General features: G+C 32.8%; 1 protein-coding gene and 1 long non-coding RNA gene across 2 annotated transcripts in view; one reads left to right on the forward strand and one right to left on the reverse strand.

Annotated features, from left to right (window-relative positions):
* The window catches only part of LOC143677704 (uncharacterized), a 115493-nt gene extending 91249 nt beyond the window's left edge, over positions 1–24244 (forward strand). Inside the window, exon 4 of the long non-coding RNA XR_013172824.1 lies at positions 24140–24244. This is a non-coding gene — a long non-coding RNA (uncharacterized LOC143677704). The remainder of the gene's footprint in view (positions 1–24139) is intronic.
* The window catches only part of LOC143677703 (sodium channel protein type 3 subunit alpha), a 116494-nt gene that overhangs the window by 32727 nt on the left and 58325 nt on the right, over positions 1–25442 (reverse strand). The window contains exons 15-20 of the mRNA XM_077154037.1: positions 19142–19315; positions 17783–18139; positions 15371–15841; positions 4780–4900; positions 3504–3658; positions 2568–2741 (exon numbers count right to left, since the gene is read on the reverse strand). Coding sequence (XP_077010152.1) covers positions 2568–2741; positions 3504–3658; positions 4780–4900; positions 15371–15841; positions 17783–18139; positions 19142–19315 — 1452 coding nt within the window. The remainder of the gene's footprint in view (positions 1–2567; positions 2742–3503; positions 3659–4779; positions 4901–15370; positions 15842–17782; positions 18140–19141; positions 19316–25442) is intronic.

Genomic DNA, 25442 nt, shown 5'->3' on the forward strand with positions numbered 1-25442 from the left:
TCCTTCTCAATTTGCATTCTCTGCCTAGGTGAGCTAATATAGGTTCACGGTTTAAAATGCCATCTGTATCTTGATGACCCCTAAATTCATATCTTGGGTCCTGGTTTCTACCCTGAGCTTGAGACATATAAAATTTAATATCCCCTTTTGAATATTCAATAGATATCTCAAACTTGATATGTTACTCAACCCACCCACAATCACCTTGACAAAACTCTTCTCCTAATCCTCCTCATCCAGATTAATGGTTCTTTCCTCTATCCATTTGTTCAGGATAAACGAAAACCTATTTGTCAACCTCAGATTCACTCTTTTCTTCACTCCTCACATCTAGTCCATCAGTAAATTCCAAGATTTTATTCTAAGACGCAGTAATCTTTTACCTGGGTTATTAAAGAAGCTCCTTAATTGGTCTCCCTGCTTCTACTCTTTGTCCCCTTTCCGCCATAACTCAAAGTGATCAGTTTTAAACAGTAGATCAGATCAGATTATTTCCCTGCTGAAGTACATTCTGTAATAGCTTCTCATTAAAATTACAATAATACACCGACTTTTTACCATGGTCTGAGTTCAGTTTCTATCATTCCTGCCCATGTTTCATCACACACTAGTTTTCTTTTCTTTCTGCCTCTTAAATGTGTTTCAGCTCATTCCCACTCAGGGTCTTTACTTGTTCTTCTCTTTTCCCTCCAGTCTTTGCATGACTAACCTCGTCTCATTATTTACCTACTACAGACACATTCCTTGAATACTCCAGCTAACATATCACCATACCCCCAGCTTGCTTCTATTTTCTATCCCATTACCCTATTTTATTTTATTCATAGCAGTAATCACCATCTGACTTTGTGATATTTTTAGATTTTATTTCTTTACATGTTTATTGTCTGTTCTCCTTCAAAGAGTGTAAGCTCTAGGAGGCCTAGCAGTTTGTCTGTCTTCATATCTCCTTTGCCTAGAATAGTATGTGGCCCTGGGTAGGTACTTGACAATATTTCTTGAATAAGTCAAAGAATGTTAGAAGATTGGAAAGGTATCACACTACAGCCTAGTTTTACTTTTAGATAGAGAATTGAAGAACTAATTTTTTTTTTACATAGATACATTTCCAAAAGTTTGAAGGCATATTTTTTTCTGGTTTGAAGTATTTCACTTATCATTGTTATTTCATATGTGGGAAACTTTTTTAAAAGCAATCTGTGACTAGTTTTTTTACAACAATATATCAGAATTTACTATCTAACTGATCCATGGGGAAAAAGAACCCTGAATTGAGAATTAGGAAATTAGGACCCTACTTTTAACTTTATTATTAAGTAATTATGTTATCTTAGGAAAATAATCAACTGAGTCTTTAGTTTCCTAATGTCTAGAATAAAGCCTATATATTCTTCAAGGTCCATTTCACCTACAGAAGTGAGAATATTAAACTTTCCTGTGTGGATAAACTTTTCAGGACAATATCGAAGATTCATCTGCATTATTCATTAAAGACCAGCCATGGAAATTGGAAGTCATTTCTATTCTATTAAAATTAACTTGGCAGATTTCTTAACAGCTCAATGGGTTAAACACATTTTGGTTACAGAATTATGAGTATGTGGCGGGGTAGGGTGGGGTGTGGGAAGGGGAGGGGAGGGGAGGGGAATTTAGATAGTCCCAGACTTGTCAAAAATGATAAAAAGAATGAATGCATACATGTGGCAATCTTTGACTTATACTGGCAAGTGTTAGAGCTAAAAATAAAGTGCTCTATGATTGCTAAAAAACTGTTTAAAGCACCTTGTTTGTTGGGAGGCTGTGAAGCCTTGTGCAATGGGATATCACAGACTACAAAGAACCAGTTGACTCATTTTGTTCCAGTGCTGCTCCATGACTTGGAATAAAAAATAGGCTGTAAGTCAGATGTATCCCATAATTGGTAATGTTTCTGTACCTACTAACCCCAGGGTAATGGGATTCAGAGAAGGGTTCCTATACTTAACTCTTTGCACAGTAAATATCTAAATAGCTATTTGGGCATCTGACTCCTGATTTAAGAAGGAAATGTATTTTGTTATTTCTGTGGGCATGTGGCTGAATCAGTGCAGTAAATGGATTAATTTAACATTATTTAGTTGCAGGTACTACTCTATCATAGAAGATAAAAGTGCAAGTCTCACAATTCTGGCCCCAAATCTGTCTTGCTTTCCTCTCATGGAGTTTTTGTTTTTCTCAGTTTCATCAAACTATTAGTAAGCTAAGTGCTTAGATAGTCTGCTTAACTCTTCCTTACCTTGAAGTTCTTAACTTTTAGATAACAGAAGAGCTGTCTGCTTGAGGTACAGAACAGCTCTCTTTGTGTTTTCTCTTACCAATATTCACATTCTTAGGCTTTCCTCTACCCTTTTCCCCAAGACTTTTCTTAATGTTGCATTTTTTAGTTTTTTAAAAAAGTTACTTCTTAATTGTGTCAGCATTTGTAAAAGTTGGCTCTCAAAAATCAAGATTTTAATCATAGAAATATATGAAATGTCAAGTTCCCCTCTTTAAAAAATAATTTCACAAATATCACTCAGAATACTTACATCGACAATCAAGAAATCCAGCCAGCACCAGGCATTAGTGAAATATGTCTGAAATCCATAAGCTACCCATTTGAGCAACATTTCCAGAATGAATATGTAAGTAAAGACCTTGTCAGCATATTCTAGCATAGTTTTAATAGTCTTCCGTTGTTCAATGTATATGTCTTCAAAAGCCTGTTAACCAAGAACATTTTATTTTACTTAAATGGCTTGCCTCCTCCAAACACTTGATAAAATTGTTTAGTTTAATATTAGGCATAAAGCAATAATTTGATAAACATTTGTTGTAATATCAGGCCAACGTTGGTGAACATCAGACAAAAATCCAAAAGACTAAAACAAACCAGGAAAATGTTGACAGGGAAATTTCTATGTCTTTACTAATTTAATATATGTTTCCTTTTTTGTCCCTCATCCCAAAGTCTCTATCTCAAATACTGCTACAAAGACATGCTTTTAGTGAAGTAACATGAATTCAGAACTTAATCAGAAGTTCTGTTGATGAGGAATGGAATTGGTTTATACAAAAATTAATTTGTATGATTCCTTGAATGATTCTGCTTCTTTTGAAAGAATAAGTTGGTTAGATATGAAGAAACCAAAATGCACTCTTAGTTAAATGTTGCTGTTAGTATGATTGTACGGAACACCAAATGGCATGTAAGGTAATGTAGTTACAGAATGTCTCTGTAAGGATGTCTCAGTGAGGAAAATATCTGTTAGATAACTACCAGATGAGAAATTCCATTTGGCTATTTCATGGGTCTGATTTTTTCTGTACCAAATTTTTCATAGTTAAGCCCTTAGGTGTCAAGTATTGCAAGGCATAGATGTATCTTCCCTTTTGATTCATAAATTCAGTGTATATTTCTGGTATCTTTGGAGAATAAGCTGTTTCACTAGAATCTGATTCTTGTCAACAAGCATTTCACTTACCAAAGCACCGCTACTCAGAAGGATCATGAAGACAATGAAAGTCTCAAACCAGTTGTGTTCAACAATGCTGTAGCATGTCTTTCGAAGATTCCACCAGATTTTTCCTTTGCCTTCTTCTGTACTTACTTGACAAAATGGAAACTTTTTAATACATCCTAAACAGAACATTAATTAGAGTAAATTGTAAAAGTGTTTTAAATGTTAAACTGGGAAAAATAAGCTCTCTGGGCCCCACCTTCCTACTTGTTCATTTTGTAGGATAACTAGCTACATCATTCCCTAGTTATCTTCAGCATCTTTCCTGTATGATGAATCATTCCTAGACTCAGAATCTCAACTAGTCACCTAGACTCCAGGAATTGCTTTACTTTATCCAGCATTGCTTGGCTTTAAATGGCTTTATCTTTCAAGGACAGTTAGGATCAGTTTTTGCCTGAAGGCTATCCATGGGAGCAGGGTCTAGGTGGTGCACCTCTCCAATTTGGGGCAAAACTACATGATTAAGTACTTTATTTATATTTTGATGTAATCCTGGAATTTTACTCTCTTCTTTTCATGCACAGAATGCTCCTTTCTTCCCAGGTATTTGGCACTGACAGTTTTCCCTATTTAATTTATTTTTAGCTTCAGTGCTTTCCTTAGTCACACCCATGACTCATCTTGTCAGTCAGTCTCTCTTATTCCTTTGTCCTCCCCCTCTTCACTTGCATATTATTTATATCTCCCATCCACTTTTCTGCTCTGACTATATGAGCTACTACTCATTAGACTCAATGCAATCACACTGAATCAACAAATCTTTATTGATTGGTGTGCAACATACTATGTCTCTCTCTATGCAGAACCACTACTCTTCTTGCCAGTGCTCTAACAAATACATCTATATCCAAAAACAGTTCTGGTCACAGCACAAATTAATTGCATTGAAAATGTAAGGAATGGGATTTAGTTATTGTGGCATTTATAAATCATATCACACTTTTACTAATGAGATCTGAAGAGAAAAAATATCAATGAGAAAACATTTCAGAAGGCCATTTATCTCACAGAGTGAGGTTCCCCACATTGTGGGGTATGGAAAGAAAAGACATGTCATATCAGCTAAATTGTCCAGTGACAGTCATTGCTATAGTATAGATAGATAAACTTTTTGGAAGAAAAGAGGAAAAACAAAGATGAGTGTGTCTTCAACATTTGGTCTTAAGTATTCCCTTCAACTTCAATCTCTATAAGAAATGAGGGGAAATTGCATTTAATTATATTAGAGCTTACTTACCTTCAGTAAAACAAGCTTCTGGTTTAAGGTCTTCCTCAGGCTCAATTTCTGCCTGTTCACCTTCTTGGGGTGGAGCAATATCAACTGTACTTCCTTCAGATGAGCTGGTTGCATTTAGTTTCTAGAAACAAAACCCCATTGCAAAAATATGATTTAAGCTAAATCATCATGTGGACAAATTAGTAGTGGCAGCATTGACTCTTTAACATCACTGATATTATGCACTAATAAGTCATTATAATTTAAGTCCTATTATTCACAACAAAGTGACTACTGACCTGGATCATAATAAAATTTCTGATATTAAGGTCAGACAGCATTCAGCATGGTGATTTGGAAAGGATGGATTACACTGTTTGACTTAAGATTTACATTTGTATGTGAATACCATACAAAATATTTTGGTATTATAGTAAGAATAGTTTGATTAAAAATTTGGTATGCGGATATCTACTACTGATCATATTAATTAAATGCTTCTACTAAAATTGTAATTTCCTCCACTTCAGATGGAAATTTTCATGTTTCTAAGTACTGTCCATGTTTCTGTAATTTTAGAAAGGAAGCACATTAACATTAGTCACAGTCATAATAGTTCAACTTTGAGCTATATTTCTCCAAGCTTACATAATTTTCTTCTTACATTACTAGCAAGAAAATGATGGATCTCCTCTTTTTTTTTTTTTTTTTAACTGCTGAAATGAATTCAGTACTTGCCAAAGAATTCTAAATGAGATGGAAATTTCTTCATAAACTGATTCTGGCATTGTCCAGAATCCGTATAGACTTTCATTAGGAGCACATTCTGATTTCAACATGTGATCTGGCTGTGAAATTTTCCTCTAAATAAATCATTGTGGCATGCCACATGGCTGGAAAGAGCCTATTCTTGTAATCTTACAAGAATAAATATCTACTAAGTACTCTGAAATTACTTGGGAAGATGTTATAAATGTGCAATGTCTTATGAAAACTGATGAAAAGACATGACACAGCACAACCTAGGTAATGTAAAGCTTTTAAGATGAATGGACAGTGCATGGACATGCTAATGGTTTCAAAGCTCCCATAACTTCACTAGGAGGTGGTATAGTCACTCTGTCCTAGGCTTTTGAAGGAGTTAATGTGTTATTTAAAAATGCCTTAATGGCTCCAGAGATGCAGATTCTATAGGGGGAAATTTGGCACAAGACTGATTTGTTGAAATCATAATACAAATATAATTTAATATTTTAGAGTGTGAACTAGTTCAAGAGTTGTATCCAGATGACACTTTTTATGATGATACTCTGAAGATTACATTAACCATGTCCAACTAAATATATTTGGAAAATTCTTAAATTCAAAATATAATTTTATAATGTAGTACCTCCTAGCCTGGAGTTATGCTAAACAGAGAAGCTGGGCCATAATTTTTGGCTGATGGTTCTGAGGATCATTAGTGTACGGGACCTTCCACCATTACCTCTGGAGGAGGTGGGAAAGCCAACATATATTTTCCTTACCCATAATTCTTCTGTTCCTAACATTCAAGATATCGTTAGTCTTTTTTAAAAGGGGCTATGAGAGCTACTGCTGCATAGAACTGCAGTTGCTTCTGGTATAACCAAGAAAATGCCAGATGATCATTTAGGCTCAGCAACCAACTCTTTTCCTTTCAGTTTCACTGGTGCTTTATGGGCTGGACACTGGCTTTTTATGAGAAGTAGTAATAATATCCACTGTATAAACTTATACCAAGAAGAAACAAAAGCCATTTTAAGGTTCGCTATAAAAAATACATTTTTCTTCTTCTTCTTAACCAATCCAAGCTAATAGTTTCTTCTAAGCCCACTACTTCCATGAAGCCATTCTCTCTTGCATGATTTCTCCACTTTTCTTCCTGCTAACTTTATGGAACATCTAATTCATTATGCTTATTTCCTTTGATAAATCCCCCATGAATATATATATATACATCTATATAACTGTATACATATATATACCAAGAATATATATATAAAATATATATACCAAAGATCCAGTACATTGCCAAGCGTAACTAAATAGTTATGAAGACTGAATAAATGAATGATTAAATGCATTTTTGTATTACTCTCATAAAGAGAATTATAGTGTTTAGGTAATTTCATCTCTCCATTTTGATAAATAACTCAATCATGGCTTTAATAGAAATCTAATTATATTAGGAATTGCATTTTCCTATTAAGTAAAAATTAATTAATTAATAATGATATTTTAATGATTAAAAATCCATGAGATTTCCAAAAATGTTCTCTGGACTATTGACAGACATTCAACAAGTAAATGATAGAAAAGAAAGTTATACGTATATATGTATATATGCATACATATATATATATACTTTTGAAAAACTTTAGAAAATATACTCACCTTTCACTTCCCATTTTACCACTGTTAATATAATTGTAAGATGTTTAATTTCTCACATTAAAATGGTATATCATTTATTCTTCAGGTGTCTTAAATTTAAATACAAATACTTATTTAAAGCAAACCCTTCACAGCACAAGTAACTAACAGAAGCTATTAAATAAATGACAATTGAATCGATTATTTGTCAAGTATGGATCTCTAGTCTCTGGATGTACTGTTGTTATTGGTACTCTCTTGAGCTTGTAAACATTTATGAATGTGATTGCCATTTTGGATATGAACATGTTCAATTTTCTAAATGGCTATAGATGTGCATTCATACATTTTATAGTAGAGAGGGATGGCAGTCAGTTCATGTCTATCTGCCTGGCCTTATGAGACACAACAGGTGTTTTGAAAACATAAACTAGGAAGCATCCTTGCCACCATTCTGCCCAGTGCTCAAAGGAGCAGAACCCCATTTACAAACAATAGTGCTTCACTGTTACCCAGGAGTTTTTCTAATTATAAGGATAAACATTTTTTTCTTATGCTCATCAAAGAATGTTCCTCAAGGAAAGCTCCTCAAGTAATGTTTGGAAAGGGACCTATAGCCAAGATTAGCAAGCCCCCATGTCCCAAAGTTTAGAAAATGGTAGACTAATATTCACCTCTCTTTGAAGGTTTATATAAAGCCAACTCTCTACCAGCTGGAGAGTCAGGCTTATTTGCTAATCTCATTATTTCATCTCCTTATTCAGAAAAGTCACTATATTGTTTTCCATCCCCATAGGCCACATTTTTATCATAAGAAACTGTGAAGTTGTGAAATATTGTATTAACTCTATAAAGTTTCAAAAGTTTTGAGGTTTACTTACATTTATAAATTAAAACTAAACTTAAAGTATGTTCTATTAAATTATACCAACTTACCACTTATGATGTCTTATCTGATATATTTTATCCATTAAATATATAAGGAATTTTACTTTTGTACTTTATAATCACTAATTTACACCCCAGAAAACTATTTGAATATTCAAAATCGTATACATTGATATATTCTAAACATTTTGTAATTAAGTTCAAAATTAAGTTCAACATTTTGTAATTAAGTTCAAAGTACAGCCTTTGCCTGGCTGTACTTTGGCACTAATACTTTAGTAAAGAGTAGTTGGTGATATATTTTACCATAGTCATACCAAAATAATTTTCAATTTTATTTAAAAATATGCAACTAATTTAAAAACCAGGTCACTCGTGATAAGTACAAAGAATAACTTACTTTCTTTACTTTGCCACAGCTGTGATACTACATGATATAAGTAAAAAAAAAAAAAAAAAAAAAAAAAAAAAGAAAAGGGCAAAGAAACCTGAAAAGAAATTTACCATATTAAGAATCTTGATAACTATACTTAATACAAAAATTATAGCTGTTCTGAAGTACTCAGAAAAAAATAATTGGGTATATAGGCAAAATAAGAGAAAGCTTTCACATAGTACAAGTTCAAATTTTTTTGCGTGTTATTCTATCTCTATCACTCAAATATTTTATGGTGCCTGAAGTTTAGATTCTTCCATCCCTTGTAGAAACTACTGACCCTACAGAGGGATGATGGCTTATGCTCTACAAATGCACGCTGGAAAGCAGGTTTAAGATGCAACATTCTCCAGGCCTAATTCAGCCACAGAAGACATGCCTGGCTGTAGCAGAAGCCCAGCGCAATGCTGTGGAAGCTGCACGCTGATCCAAGAACCATGTTCTCAAAGACATGGTACCTGAATATGAAGTTTTCAAGGTTTATTGCAAATACCACTCAGAGGAATAGATTAGTTCAACAAAAGAAACGACACAATCAGCACCCACAAAGGTCATGAGTGCAAAGACAACCATCTTTTTCTCCCTGATAACATAACGTCAAAATTTCCCTTTATTACTAATATTGCTCTTGGTTTTTATCCAATTAAATAATGAAATTCAACTTTCATAGATAGAAGAGAATGTTAGCAACTGGCCTACTTCCACTGAAATGCGCTCACATTTCAATTATTTTCAATCAGTTATTACAAATCTTTGATTCTTACAAATTGCTGTATGATTCAAGAGGCAAAATAAAAGATTCAGCCATTACAGAGTACCTTTAAAATCTAGTTTTCTCTCAAAACTTATGGATTTTGTTTTCCAAGTAGAAGAGCAAAATCATTTAGCTACATATTGCTATTAGGGCCTTAGTCTGATCTTTTGGATTTGCATATCCATATCTTGACTTCACTTGAAGAACAGGCAGCCACATGGTGAGGCTATTTGGTTGCTGGTCCAAGGCAGGGAAAACAAAGATAACCAAGTAGCTCCTTTTTTTTGGACCACTTATTAAATGGTTAAAAATATGAACCAACTCTATCTGGTTTTGCCTTGACATGTTTTAAATGTATGATGACACTTGTAAATCTTTTATTTTAAAATAGCCTTGTAAGACCTGATAAATGAAACTGAAAAAATTATGGAGTAGTTGAGGAGCGTAGTAGAAGGGAATCAAGAAGGCAAAAGAAGAAGATGATCTGTCTAGGGAAGAGATAGAAAAAAATCCTTCTAAACCAGCTTTAATTGGGTCTTATTTCAGCAAAGTATACTCAAACACAGACAGTTCTCTAAAGGTTGAGATGGGTTTAAAATGGCGATGGGTTTAAAATGGTGAATAACACACTCATCTACATCTCTCCAAGAGTGGCCTTGCCTTTAATTTCACAAAGAGTTTGGAAGACACTAACAACGTGACAGAGAAATTGAAAGCTGGAGTCATTTTCCCACTGCTCTCCAAATTCTGAAAATGGACGACAAACCCTTTCAAGAAATTCATGTGCTCAGGACATTTATTTTCAATGTTTTCATAAAGGCTTTGTAAAGGAAAGAGGCAATCCTGTTAAACATGTTTTATAAATGTTAATTTGCCAGTATCATTTAATTCTATTCTGCTTGTGAAGAAAAAAGAAATTAGATTTTCTACAGTAACTATTAACAGCTATTAAATATGGTCTTTCTCCCCAAACTAAAATTGTATAAATTACCAGGGACTATGCTTTTATCTATTTTTCATTAATAATTTTACTCTTGGATTTGTTTCATTTTGCAATGAATTTTCAATTACCCCTCAAGAAAAAGTATATATTAATTAAACACACTGGCAACCCCAAACTCCACTTAGATATCCTTTTTTGCGAGAAGTCTTGAGAATTACCAATACTTATGAACTTTTCACTTTTGTTTCATAATTTCCCTTCCAGAACCTGTATGCTGGGCAGTTTCCAATCAACAGTGAAATCGGCAGGAGAAGGTTGAATCAAGAGAATAAACTAAGGATTTAGTTAATCCACAAATTTTAAAGTAATCCTAGGAGCTGCCCTTTGCTCTTCATAAAACTATAATTAATAATTAATAATCAAAAGTAGTAAATTTCCAAGTGCCTTTTTTACCTGCTCAATTGTAGGGTAGAGAGCAGTTAGAGAAAAATTAATGCAGATCAGAGAAATTCCAAATCTAAACTAAGTATACCTGGACCAATTACCTAACAATCAATATGCAATATACTTTTCATACTCTATATCATATGGTTTCCTTTTTTCAATTACTTAATGGTTTTACAGACACATGACATTAAATTTCCTTAACTACATGAAAATCCAAGATATGTGGTGCCCAAATGCATACAGACTATGGCCCTTCATATCTCAAAAACATATCATCCTACTCTTTCTCCCAAAATATGAAAGCAAACATTTTTGTCTGGAGCACATAATTTAGATGGGTTGAAAATTGTAATCACAGATCTGAATATAATGATCTGAAAATGGCAGCACTATCAGAAAAAACCCTCTGAGGCTCATTTTGGTAATACAATTTATTTATAAAGGCTGAATCAACCAAAAAAATGTTGTGGTCTTATTTTAATGAAATAAAAGCAGATAAATTAAAAAAAAATGCATGCTCTCTTAAATCCTTGACTAAACTGAACTTTAAACATTCCTATCCTGTTAAAAATGGATATTATAAATTCTATAGAGCATGCAATTACTGTTTTTAAAAACTAGAAAAGTAATTAGCAGAATTGTATGATGTTGGGGCTGCCTGTTTCGTCTGACCATGCTGTGATTTGTCACACGATTAGCAGAGAGCAGCTGGGCATGTCTAGCACTTCCTTGCCATGGCAGGGGAAGGAACACAGCTGAGTAGCATGCAGGCCAATCAATATTCATTTAGAAAGTGACTGTACATGTACAACTTGCTTGGGTAACCTGGGCAAAAGTGGTAGCACGAGCCTCTGGCTGGTTAAAAAACACCAGAGCTGCATTCTTGATGGCTCCAGCTGGATTTTACCCCTGTGAGAAGTAAAATGGTAAGCAGTGAAGGTCATGGTATGATATTGCTAGATTGTGCTTTGGAATTAAGCTTCAAATATGATCCCTAAAAGCATTATTTATTCTATATCCTTCACTTACAAAGATATGAATTAAAACAACAATCTTTCTTAAGAACTAAATTGTAAAATATCCATATTTCTATAAAAAATTCAAGAAATCATGATTATGAAAACAAAATTCTACATTATATTCTATCACAAGATTTGTATAATTCTGTTTTATTAAGATTAAAAAATCACTATTTGAAATCCGTCTTCAATTCTCCTACATTTTTTCATGCAAAGCTTTATATTTGTTTCTATACCAGCCTGGTTATTTTAGAGGTTCAGAATATAATGACAGCAATTCATATTTTTATCTCTCAAAAATTCTAGGCATCACTTCCCCCCAGTTGCATTACTAGCTAGGTAAAAATTATTATGAAAATGAATGGAAGGTATAGATTACCCAGAGTTTTAAATACCCTCTAAATAATTTACTGCCTTTATTTAGGCAGAAATTTATTGCATTTTTTATTTTATTGAAAAAATGTACCACTCCAGTAGATTTAGCCTGCATGAGTGCTCATTTTCTCAACAAAGAGAAAAATATACTATGTTCCCCAAATCAGAAATCAATGCATTTTGCTACTTGTTGTTAAAAAAGGAAAAGAAAAACAAACAAACAAACAAAAACTGTGAACCACAATGTTGCTTTGTGGATATGTTGTTTTTTTATCTGTGCATGTGTATGTTTACATGTGTTTATGTGTATGTGTGATAGTTATCAATAACGAATAAGCCAGCCAACATAGTTTTGCACCTGATATGAGATCAGAGATCAATGCTAGCACTTTGCACAAATTTCAGATGAAAACTACATTTACCTGGAATATATTTAAATCTGCTCTATGCTGTTAGAACATGCTAATTTTCACTTTTCTTTTTAAAAACTGCGTACTTTTTATCTTGGGTATGAGCATATATGAAATTTGTCCTATAAATTTTTCTGTTGCTTTGTACTAATTTTGCCAAATAATTTACTTAAAATTTATTGTTGAATTTAATATAACTGTACAAGATAATTTGAAATTTTATTAAAATATAAAAGTTTATATTTACTTTGATATATTCCCCCTCTAATATGTCTGTCTAAACAATTCATTACATTCTGTAATTGGATTCCATGTATTAAAAATTAGATTGAAAGAGAACAGAATGGTTTTTACAAATCACCCAATAAGGAATTTTTGTTCAGGTAATAAATGTCTTTCAGGAGTTGATAATGGAGGAGACATTGGATTTCATTATTCCGAGTTTATGTTTTTAAACATTAAAAAGACATGGCAATAGAATAATGTTCTTCTAAGCAGTCATTGAAATATCTGTGTACATCAAACAGTTTTAACAGTTTTCAAAGTATTCTAAAAACTAACTGTTTGCTAGAAGGAAATTAAGATCTGTATTTTCCAAAGATTTGATGAGATAAAACCTATTATACTAATCTAGCAAAAGTTTTTTTCACCTCTTATGCTTTTTTCACCTCTTCTTCACCTCAAGCTTTTCATTTTATTTTGTCCATAATTTCCTCCTATTTTCTTTTTATAGATACTTCTTTAGCCAGCTCCTCTATTTTCAGGGAATTGGGTTATTATGAAATCCAAATTATCAGATCTATTTTTTAAACCCTGACCTCTCATGCAGGCCATAGTTCCCAACAGTGTCACTTCTAATTCATGTATCAAAACTGAACTCTTCCTCTTCCCACATAAACCTGGCCCCCTTTCTAAGAGGGCCATTTCAGACAGTGGCATTAGCATTTTTCCAATTTTACAAACTTTTTACAATGTTTGTCAAATTGCCAGTAAATCTCAGCCCATATTATCCTAGCCCAGAATTTCATCACCTCATTGCTATCAAATGATTGCTACCATATCCCCCTTGTCTCTCAATCTAAGCTGTTTTACTCATTGATATCAAATAAATTTTCTTAAAGCATCACTTTTCTATTACATTTCCCCTGTTAAAGGACACACTAGCTCCTTGTTTACTATGCAACAAATTCCAAATTCTTGTGACTTACTTCAAACACTATAATTTGAAACTACCCTTCAAATCCAACATGTCTTCCCACTATCTTTTCAACCAATACTTCATTTATGCTGTTTGCCTTACTGACTCAACTTAATACTAAATTTACTTAATAGCTCTGGCTTTCACTTAGAAGGTTTCTGCTTTTTGCTTTTTGTTCCTCTATATTTGACCTAAACTTTGAGTTCCATTTCAATTATATCTCTTTCATTAGCAACTACTCTACTGATTTCTTCCTGTTCTCAATACCTAAAACCTTATATTCATTTTTGTAGAATTAAGCTCTTTAATAGGTCTTTAGTGTTTTCGTGAGTTTAGTGTTAGCTCAACTCAAAGATGCTGAGATTTCTTTGTAGGGGGATTAGGTTATAGAGTTCTCTTTAACTCTTCCTTATGCCAAGTTTCTAGCAGAGCGCTGAGTTGAAAAATTGCTTAGCAAATATCTAATTAATTGGTGTTTCTTCACCAATCTATATCAGATGATAAAAAGCAAATTAGAATTTTATGCTTGGTCTAGAGAATGAGCAACATAAGTTGAAAGTGAACTAAGCAGACTGAGTAGAACCGAGAAAAAGAATATTACTATTTCATTTTATACTGTGAATTACCATTTTTAAAGTATTTCCACATTTATTATTATATCTCAGCATCTGTGAAATGACTGAAAAAATATCAGAAAGTTATCAGTTGCAACATTGTCAGAAATTTATTTATAAGGATTTCAAATTCTGTTTATATGATTATCAGAAAAGAAGTTTCCAAAATATACTCACAAACTCAAACATCATTGGTTTGATTCCTATGGTATCACTATCATAGCCTTAAATTTTCAATACTACTTAGTAGTATTTCAAGCTTTCAACATTACTTTTTTAACAATGCATATAAATACATGTTTTTGATAATTAACTTCCAACTGGTATATTTGAACTCCATAAATAAATAATGATAAAAAAATTTAATCCTATTCTCTGCAGAGTTAATACTGATAAGCTACTTAGCTACTATCATAACACCATAGGAATTCTAATCATACAGTAGGAATAATTTCCTTTCTCCTGTCCTTTCCTGTTCTTTCCTGTAATATTGAAGTGGAAAATTTCAAGCTAAAGTTCAACTGTAATACTGAAGTGGAACTTTTCCAAGTATTTCCCAGTGTTTTCTAGTTAATCTGGAAGATCTTGTAGATTTGTCTTTGAGTTGGAGAAACAAAATCAGTGCTACTTGTGCTTTTCTAATATATATTATATCCATAAACGAATAAAACTCTATCATAGTGAATAAAAATGTCATAGTTGAATGAAAATAACATATATCTCCCACATTAAAGAAAGCATAGCAAAACCTAAAATAGTGAATAAGGAGATGTTGCCTTCACAATGATTAATAAAATGGTTCATTGATTTGTCTAAAGATACAATGCAGTGTACAGTAGGATGTATTAATTGACATCTCTTCTTTGGAAGGCTACATTTTTAAATCAGATTTTCAAGCTATCAAGAAAATGAATATACTAATTGTACAGAATGATTATTTTCCTGTGGAAAGTTGGAATTTCCACAAAAACGTTTCTCATTAAAGGATATCTTATGATTTTCCAATATTACTATACATACAACTTTGGATACTACTTTTTTAGCAATGCATAGAAGTATAATAAAGAAAACTAAATAACCATAGTACATGTTTATAACAGGAAATGCAGCAAAAAACTTTGAAAATATTCTTACCTCTTTGCTTTCTTCCAGTTCTGACTCACTGCTGAACTCTTCAGTATTTAAGTTTTCGAAGTCAGACTCTCCAACAGCAATGGGCACTGTTACAGTGAGGCTGGGGTTGTTTATGAATGACATGTAATCGTTTTCATCAATTACGTATTTTTCAACACTGCTTCCAGTACCTACACCACTGGTGGTTCCATTCCCATCTTTAAGATAATTGAGCTCTTTGCTTATTTCAATTCCTGTATTATTGGATATGCAGCTGTCTATTTTGTTGCCTTCATGGATTTCTAAAACTTTTGGCTTTCTAAAGAAGGCTTTTTGGAAACATTCCCGTGTCTTATTTTTCACATAATCTATTCCCTTTTGCATCCTTCCTACAGCAATCTGGAGATTGTTCATTTCATTATCATCATCAGTAGCAGCAAGGTTGTCTGAACTAAATGAACTCAACAGTAAGGCCAAAAAGAGGTTCAGAACCTAAAAACAAAAACAAAAATGTGCTGCATTAAAATTCAAGCACACGAGAGGGCAGGCCACGGTGGCTCAACAGGCAAGAATGCTTGCCTGCCGTGCCAGAGGACCTGGGTTCAATTCCTGATGCCTGCCCATTTAAAAAAAAAAAAAAAAAAAAAAAAAAAATTCAAGCGCATGAGAAACTAAAAGCTATAAGCAACAAAATACCGTAAATTCAGGCAATCTTAGGTCTTTGCCAAAATTAATTCAACAAATGGTTATTAAATAGTTATATATTTCAGATACCATGTCTAAACCACATACAATTTAAAGGACCTCATATCTTTTATGTGCCAAAAGGACAAAAGGAAAACAGAACTTCAAAGGTTTAAATTGTGTGTACTCAGTCAGTTTGCCCCTGAAAATACAAAATCCTTCTTTCGTTGTTTTTGCCAATGAGAAAAAAAAAGAGCGATTTTCACATTTATCATTTTATCTCACCACTTTTTTCTAAGGAATGCCTAGCATCATGTATGTAATGACTTTCTCTATCTAATCCCTGCTGATATAAGCAAATACATTACACTTGAAATACAAATTCCTCAGACTAGTGGACACTCTTTTATAACAGCAGAAATTCAAAAACAGTAAATTATATAAGGTTTAACACATTGTCCATCAAATACAATTTGGAATTTATGTGTTCAAATAGCTCAACAGATGGAGAAAAATCTAAAATTATTCCACAGTTTAAGCTAGACCCATTCAATGTAAATTATTTTTCTCTTCCTTTTGCATGTGTAGTATGTGGGGAAAATATAAACAAATTTCAAATCTCAGAGTAGCAGTGGGATATATGGAAAATTGCCCAATTAACTGATAAACTATGATTAATGCAGGAATAATTCATAATAACTGATGTTAAAGGAAATGTATTCATAAGAACAATTTTAGGTTGAAATGTATTTATCAAGTTTCAGAACATGTTTTACAGTAGGAAGGCCCATGCAAAACAAGAAATCCAATTTGTTTCCTTATTTCTGTGTCAGATATTGTTTAGAATCTAGGTCTTCTAGAATCTTTACTGTTCAGAAAAAAAAATTGTATGTCCACAGGTCTCTCTCTAGTATTCTTTTAAGAAATCTCATTTGAAGTGTATACTCAAAAGGAAGGTCTAGTATGAAGACATATAAAAATGCTTTGTTCACACGTGATTGAGAAATTTAATCCTTAAAATATATAAATATACAAATTATGCATTACTTTAGGTTTTAACTCACAGCTAAAAATAAGTTTTTAAAATCTGGTCAGTGCCCATACATATATACATAACTCAAACTGAAATAATTTCTTTTAAAAATAAGTTCAGTGGATGAAATGGTAGCTCTTCCACGTTATTTGGATAATTACAATATATAACTAAAATATTTTGCCCTATTTCATTGAAGTCAGTCTTCAAAATTTGATAGTATACAACTTATATGTCTCTGAGTAAGCAAATAAAAGGAACTACAAATGTGTGAAGAATACTTTCAATATAGAATAGACAACTGTATTTTTAGATTTACTGGAGAGCATTGTTTTATAAAAATAATACTAGGATGAAAATTAGAATTGATAATAAAAATAAAAATATTTTTCTTTGAAGAAACAGAAAAGACAGTACTTATATTTATGCTTTCCATATGTTCATAGATAGTACACTTCATTTAATCCTCACATCAACCTTAAAAATTCAGTTTTGTTTCAATTTTATAAATGGGCAATGGGGGCAGGGGTGGGTGGTTCAGAGAAGTTAAGTCACATGCCCATGCCTTGCCGGAGTGTTAGTTCTGGTTTGAGATTTGAGTCTAAGCCTTAGACTCAAGAGACTCAGAGATATGTCTACTATATCAGGCCACCTTCCTAGCTACTGTCTGATCCTTGGGCTGTTCTTATTTGTGATCACTGGTATTATAAACATACCACCAGGTTTCCGATGACCATGACCATCATGAAAACAATAAGGCACATGGCCTGACCAGCGACTTCCATACAGTCCCACATGGTCTCTATCCACTCGCCACACAGCACACGGAACACAATCAGGAAGGAGTGGAAGAAGTCATGCATGTGCCAGCGGGGGAGTGTACAGTCTTCATTGATCTTGCAGACACATTCTTTGTAGCTCTTCCCAAAGAGCTGCATGCCAACCACGGCAAAAATGAAGACGATGATGGCCAACACCAAGGTGAGGTTACCCAGAGCCCCCACGGAATTGCCAATGATCTTAATTAGCATATTCAGTGTGGGCCAGGATTTTGCCAGCTTGAAAACTCGAAGCTGTAATTGAATGAAAAGATACTATTAGTAGTATTTGTAATATGATTACGGAAGTTAGACATTGTTCTATTTGTATATCATATTGTAGACCAACTTTTGAATGCTATAAAATCTCAAAACATACTAAACCATTTCAATTCCAAATCCAGGCAAAGAAAGTGTTAATAACATTAAAATTATAAATCAAATCATATAAGTTTAATGCAAAAATAAAAACATAAAAAGTTTGGAAGTGTTAAATAAAACATTTCTGAGTCATCAACATATATCCCATGAAAAAATATTTTGAACAGAGACATCTGTGAATTTAGCAAATTACTATTATCTTCAGCTTATATTTTAAAGAGTAAAAAGAAAAAATATTTTTAAAAGGATGAACTGTGTATTTTTAATGGGGTATTATACAATGAAAGTGAAATAGACTAATACCGATTTGATAAACTTATAGGACAGCTTCACTTTGATTTGAAAAAAAATACACATTTTATTTACTTTCCAATGAAACTTCACTTATTTACAATAAAATATTTTGATATATTGCAAAAAAGTTTGTTGGGTTACTATTTAAAATGCTGATGGCATCAACTATTTAAATATTTTTCCACATGTTGCTTTAAAGTAGTTCCCACCAGTATGAGTAGTGTCAATAAAAAGTTAAGATCAATTGGGCCTAAGATTTTTATTTGCATATCTGACTTTAAGCAAAAAAAGAAAGAGAAAGAAAAATGACATGAATTAAAAAAATAGTTTTAGAAACACATGTAGGTTTTTTCATGAGCCCTATATATATATTCATTATGAAATATCCACTCTTCTTATCATTCTTAGCAACTATTTTACACTAAGACTTAGAGAGAATATTTATGTATTTCCTTACAATGTTACATATTGACATAAAATTGAAATTTTCAAAGCAAATAATTATATAAATATGCCTTAATTAGTTTTGAAATAAATGTTAAGTAACGAAAAACAGAATATAAAATTAATCTATGCAGCTACCAGTCTGAATGATCGCAGTACAGATAATCCCTCCACATTTGACAGGCCAAGCTCCATTAAACTAAGGCTGACAATAATTCCATCAAAGATGTTCCAGCCCTCTTGGAAATAATAATATGGATCCATGGCAATGATCTTGAGAACCATTTCTGCTGTGAAGATCCCAGTGAAAACCTAAAGTAAAATACAGATCAGCACTTCAAAAACATTTTTAAAACGTTGTTGCTGCAAGAATTTGTAAAGAATACCATACAATCGTCAATAAAAATATCTAAAATTTAAAGTGAAAAAATGTGACAGATCAATACAAGTTTAGGATTTCGATTTTTGTTTTTTGGCAGCAAAGTATTTTGTTAAGTGGATTTGTTGTACTAATTTCAAGGCAATAAATTCAAGTGCTTTCCAGGAAAACACTGATTTTGAAACATTTCACAATCCACATTTTAAATCTGATACTGAATAATAACTACTTTTGTGGTTCGATATGCTTCTACCATAATCACAATCAAATTCATTTTTAACTATTATTGTGTTAGAAACAAAAACATATATTTTTCAGTTATTTAAAATTATTTTTAAATGATTTTAAATTTGGTAACAAATATATTCTGTTCTTGCTCTCATGATTTTTTTAAGACAAAACAGCATCTTCCTTCTATAATTTTATAACCATTCCTAAAACAATATTGAGTTTGCCACAAATGTTTTATAACAATGAACTCTGGATGCATGCCTTGGGAATTAAGGCTAACAGAGTAACAGAGCAAGAAACTGCAGATTTAATTGAAACCAGTGGGAGAACATTCTCAGCATGCACATACCTGCAATTAAGATTAAATAATTATTTGAATGCCTAGCTAAATGTTTATTTGGCTATAGGAAGAAAAACAAGGAAACAAATTCTGCAAAGAAAATTTTAAAGCAATTCATGTAATTCACTTGCATTTTATGGTGGTAAAGCCAAGCTTAATATTCTTCTACTAAAATCAGTCTCTACCTTGAAAGAATTAAACTTATTTAGTTTCCCAAGCATCATATCAATTTAAAGAACACTTAAACTACTGTTATAAATGTGTAAATGTGTAAATGCAGTTAACAACTCATTTTTCCCAATCACTGACAGACCTGAGGGATTTATCCAACACAGAAAAATTCGCTAAACTGTTGTTAATCATCCATTCACTCAAAGAGACATAAAATGCATTTTAAGCAAGCCTAGTACATGGAAAATTCTGATATATGATGGAATACAAGTTGAAAAATACTTGTTCACTTTCAAGAATGACTCACCATGAGATTTTTTCAAATGGTAAGTTCCCCTGGTGAATGTAAAATATATTCTGACATACAAATTTGACTTCTTAAATAAAATGTTTCGGAAACAGCTATTGTTTGAAACAACCACCTCAGTGAAAGAAAATATATCAGTTAAAATACACAAGAAACTATCTAGATAAATGATCTACAATATCTCTTCCTACAGAAAATTACAAGGCAATCTTTTCAGCTCTTCTGAAATGATTATAAAAACTATACTCTAAACTTAAATTCTTTCATTTTAAATGTAACCCCAATATGAAACTTGTCTTTATAACTATCATTTTAATTATGGTTTGCAATTCAAATTGAAACCTTTTCAATTTGGTCCTAAAATATTTGGATTTTGGGGAAAGGAGGGGTACATTTTAGAATAGGTTTAGCATTGCTAGTGATTAAGAGTTTTTAGAAAGTCTCATTCTAGCTAAAGTCAACACAACATACTGATTATGATGCCTATGTTTAAGTAATTTAAAAACTATCAAAAAATTCTAAGAACAGAAAGAACTGGAAACCTCTCAATATGTACAAGATTATATACATAAGCCATGCCAATGTATGGTCAACAACTGCCATATAATTTTTTATATTGCAAAGAATTTTTAAGGCTCAGAAAAATAGTATAAAATACAGTTTTTTTTTGGACTTGGCAGTTATTTCCTGTCTTTTACAGTAGGTTTTATCTTCTGAAATTTTGGAATATATGCTTTTGTAGCCATTCATTCAATCATTAAAAATTACTGAGCACTTACTGAGTACCAGGCATTGTGTTTAGGCATTAAAAATACAATGGGAATTAAGAGATACAAACCCAAAATTGCAAAAAATCTTAATTAATTTAGTTTAGGCTTCCCAAGCCAGTTCCAGTAATGAGGGAATGAGTTCTGTGAAAAGTTCTTAATCTAGTCCATGAGATGAGATCTGATAATTGGTAAAAGTGTAATTGTTAAGTATGGGTTTGAGGATCAGTTGGGAATCTGGACCAAAAGAAAAGAATCTGGGACAATTTGGAATTGTTCGAATACAGGGATTAGAGTGATCAAATGTTGGGTGGGTAGGTTTTCCTGTTGAGTACTTCGGCAGACCAGGAAACTTCTGTTGATTACATTAAAAAGATAGAAATGTTAATTCTAAAGGCTAAAGTTTGCATATTGATATGTTTGCCCTGCATTCTACTTGCCTAGAATACTGTTTTTGTCTTTCCTAGTGAATTTGATGAAACTGTAGCTTCCTCTTGACCCATTACTATTAGCCTCTTGTTTTAATGACTTTAGTTTTATTCCTATGCCTTTTGGATAAGCATTGTTAATTGTTTCTCTGGATGATTCTTTTTTTGGATGAAATAAAAATACACTTAAAGAAAACAGATGGTAAATTATTTAGCATTTGTGATTTTAATTTATCTCATCTATCAAATTGAGGTGATCAGATCAGCATCTAAAATTTTTGGATTTCTGTCAGTATTGCTTGTCAAATTTTATTCAGGAGCTAGTGTATGCACAATCATTGCTACACAAAAGACTCTCTAGAAGTCATTTGATTGGAGATGACAAGACATTTTGATATACTGGGAAACGAACTGGATTAGCAAAATAGCATTCCTTCCACCACTGATGCAAGAATACTCTCAGCTTATTCTAGAATTTCATTTCCAAGTGTTTTATCTTTTAATAACCACAAATTTTTTTTCCTTCGAAGGATCATCTCTTTTCTGAAATTTTACATTCATATGCTACATGACACAGTTTAATTAAAATATATTGTATTCGTGTATATTCTTTTAGGCATTTATTTCTAAATAGCCTGTAAGATTCTTAGCATGGATACTATGAGTTCTCTTTTGGGTGTAGCAGAATAAGGGCATATCATGGACCTCAATCACTGTTTACAATGAGAGTTTTGGTAGGAAAAGAAACTGTAGGAAGTATACAACTCTATCTATATTTCCTAATGAAAGAGTTACATTTAGTTGTAAATGTTTATATGATCAAGAGGTTGTCTAACTTACTATGATTGATGAAAGATTTTTTGCCCATAGAATCCTTAATGTAGGCACAAGAATTTTATAATGTTACAAAAAATACTGAGAGTTTTATAAAAATATAATAATGATTTGAGGTCACTACATTCAAATTTGGTCAATAGGACTTGTAGGTAAGTGATGTAATTTTTGTATGCTGCAGAAACAGGATACTTAAAAACTTCAAGACTGAAACTTCTACAACTTTTTAATGGGTCACTCTTTTGTTATCAATTCAACCAAAACCTCTAAGTCCTTATTTATAAGTAGTATGTAACTATTTGAACATGCAGATACAGTATGATACAGACTCTGTATGTTATGATATAGAGTCTAAATTTATTTTATTTTAATGAGCAAGCTATACTCTCTCCCTAAAATATGGAATGCAACCATCTGTGGGTACAATATAGTTAAAAGTCAGTCAAGTTATACATACACACATGCATACATCAATACACATATACTATTATTTTCCATATTTATGTTACAAAGATTGTTATCTTTGTATCAAACAATGTATATTTAAAACTGCTTTGTAAGCTAGACAGTGCTTGGTATATTTATATATGTGTGTGTGTTGTTATTAATAATAATAAGGAGGTTTTCATACAATAGAGGTACTTTACACAGTTTCCCTTTCTTATAGTCAGAAATAGATACGTCTGTTCCTTGTCATCTATGCTCTCTATCTTGATAAGCCTTGTTTCCCTATCACTTGCCTGAACTTAACAATGGTTCTATCACAATTACTAGGCATTAGTCTCCCATCCCACTTCCCTACTTCATTAGTTACATCATTACTATAAAGTCATAGAATTTTACAACTGGGAGAAATATGAAAAGTCTTTAGTCCAATGCACTCATTGCATACATGAGAAAGTAGACCAATGGATCTAAGTGATATTTTCAGGAACACACAAATTTGAGCATGAACACTTAGATGTGGATCCAGATTGGTGCCTTAGTCTAATCCTTTACACCTAATCCTCCTATAATCTAAGCTCTTTTATGCACCATATTTAACTGCCTCAATATTGGAATTCTATAAAACCTCAATTTCCTGCCTCACTGAAAATTTTCCAAACCTTATTCCACATCTGCTCAACTTCCCTAACTATTCAATATCCTGGGAAAAATACTAGAGCTAGAGGAAAAATATTTTCCATTAATATTTCAAAGAAAAGTCCAAGAGGTTAATGATATATTTGAGAGGAAGGAAACTATTTATTGAGCACATGCTAGATTCCAGGCACAATGCTAGGTGTTTCCACATAACCTCATTTAACCTTCACAACTCTGGGAGATGGGTATTATATCAGAATATAATGTATAATAATAGAAAACAAAGGCTCAGATTGCTCATGAGACTTGTTTAGAAGCCACACTATTAGTAAGCATTGGCAACTGAGTTAAACCCAGATCCACCTCACTCCAACCCCTATGTTCTTTCACTAAAACTTGCTATGTAAAGTAGCACTTTGGGGCAAGAAATAATCAGTGGGTTATTTGTTGACTGACCATAATGTGAAATACTGTAGGAGATACCAAAGGAAAATGGAAAACAGCCTCTGCCATCAAGTAGTTTATACTAGATTTGAAAACCATGAACTATGATATGGCAAGAAAAAATTTAATACTTAACCATGTTTTATTCACAGATGCTTTTGGAGCTAAGAGAAAAATGTTCAATGTGGGCTGATGTTCATGTGGATATGAGGCTGCAGCTGGACCCTAAAGAACATGAAGAACTGAGATGAGGTGAGTTGAGACAGAGCATTCTAAATAAGAATGCAGAGAGCAGTGAGTAGAGGAACATTTTCCTATAATGTATACATACAGACATTTGTGCAGCATTTGTATGGTAGTGACATGGCTGTTGTGACATGGTCAATACTGGCTGATTAGGAGACAGTAGATAATAAATGGCATAGGAAGGATGAGGTCAGATGGGGGATTCTTGAAAACAGCTATTTAACAGGTGAAAGCATACTGATTGCAGAGAATAAGGAAGATTGTTTTGTAATAGTGGTTATAGGTTTTAAAAATGAGATATCCTGAAAGAAGAAATAACAGTCTTTGTATGAATTAGTTTATGAGAAATAATGAAAGAATAAGTAGACATGGCTAGAAGATCTTCAGAAGCTGGAAGTCCACTACTAAAGGTTACACAAGACTGAAGTAGGATTGTTGGGACTTGCAATAAACTAGGGGAAAAGATTATTGTGTTTAAGTAATCCTTGGGGCAATGATATGTAACAGTTGAAAATGTAGGACTGGAACATGGTTTGTGCCACCAGAGTAGATAATTCGTAGAGCTGTTGAGTAAATAAAAGCATTGGTGGGGGTGGGCCACGGTGGCTCAGCAGGCAGAGTTCTCACCTGCCATGCCAGAGACTGGGTTTGCTTCCCAGTGCCTGCCCATGCAAAAAAAGAAAAAAACCATGGTGGAAAAATACAGCTACAATGGGCATATGAAGAGAAGCCCAAAAGAGGAGCAGAAAAAGACTGGTTTGGAAAGAGCAAAAAACAAGCAGAAAAAAAAATCAACATCACAGGTGCCAAAGATAAAGAAAATCTCAAGGAAACTGTTGGGTGTTCTGCTGAGTCAAATAATAGAGAGTAGCTGAAGTCACTTATTGGGGTAGAGACATCTATGCAACTGTCTGACTAATATTCCCTTTCCCCTTTCTGCTGGGATTTGCTCCCCCATTTACAAGATTTCTTCAGGGGCTCCTATGTTTTCACATCATTTCACCAATTGCCACAGCTAATTAAACCAGAGTTGAGCATTTGACCCAAGCAGTGCCAGAATCCTTTCTTTGAATTGGAATTGTGAAAAAGATCCCATTTTTTTCCTGTGCAGAGGTTAGGACATAAGACATAAAACCTTGTAAAACAAGCTTTGTGTGAGCATGTTTCCTTACCTAGAGACAAAAGATACAATGAAGTTTTGGGTCATAT

The sequence above is a fragment of the Tamandua tetradactyla genome, chromosome 3 (genome assembly GCF_023851605.1).
Source record: "Tamandua tetradactyla isolate mTamTet1 chromosome 3, mTamTet1.pri, whole genome shotgun sequence".
NCBI lineage: Eukaryota > Metazoa > Chordata > Mammalia > Pilosa > Myrmecophagidae > Tamandua > Tamandua tetradactyla.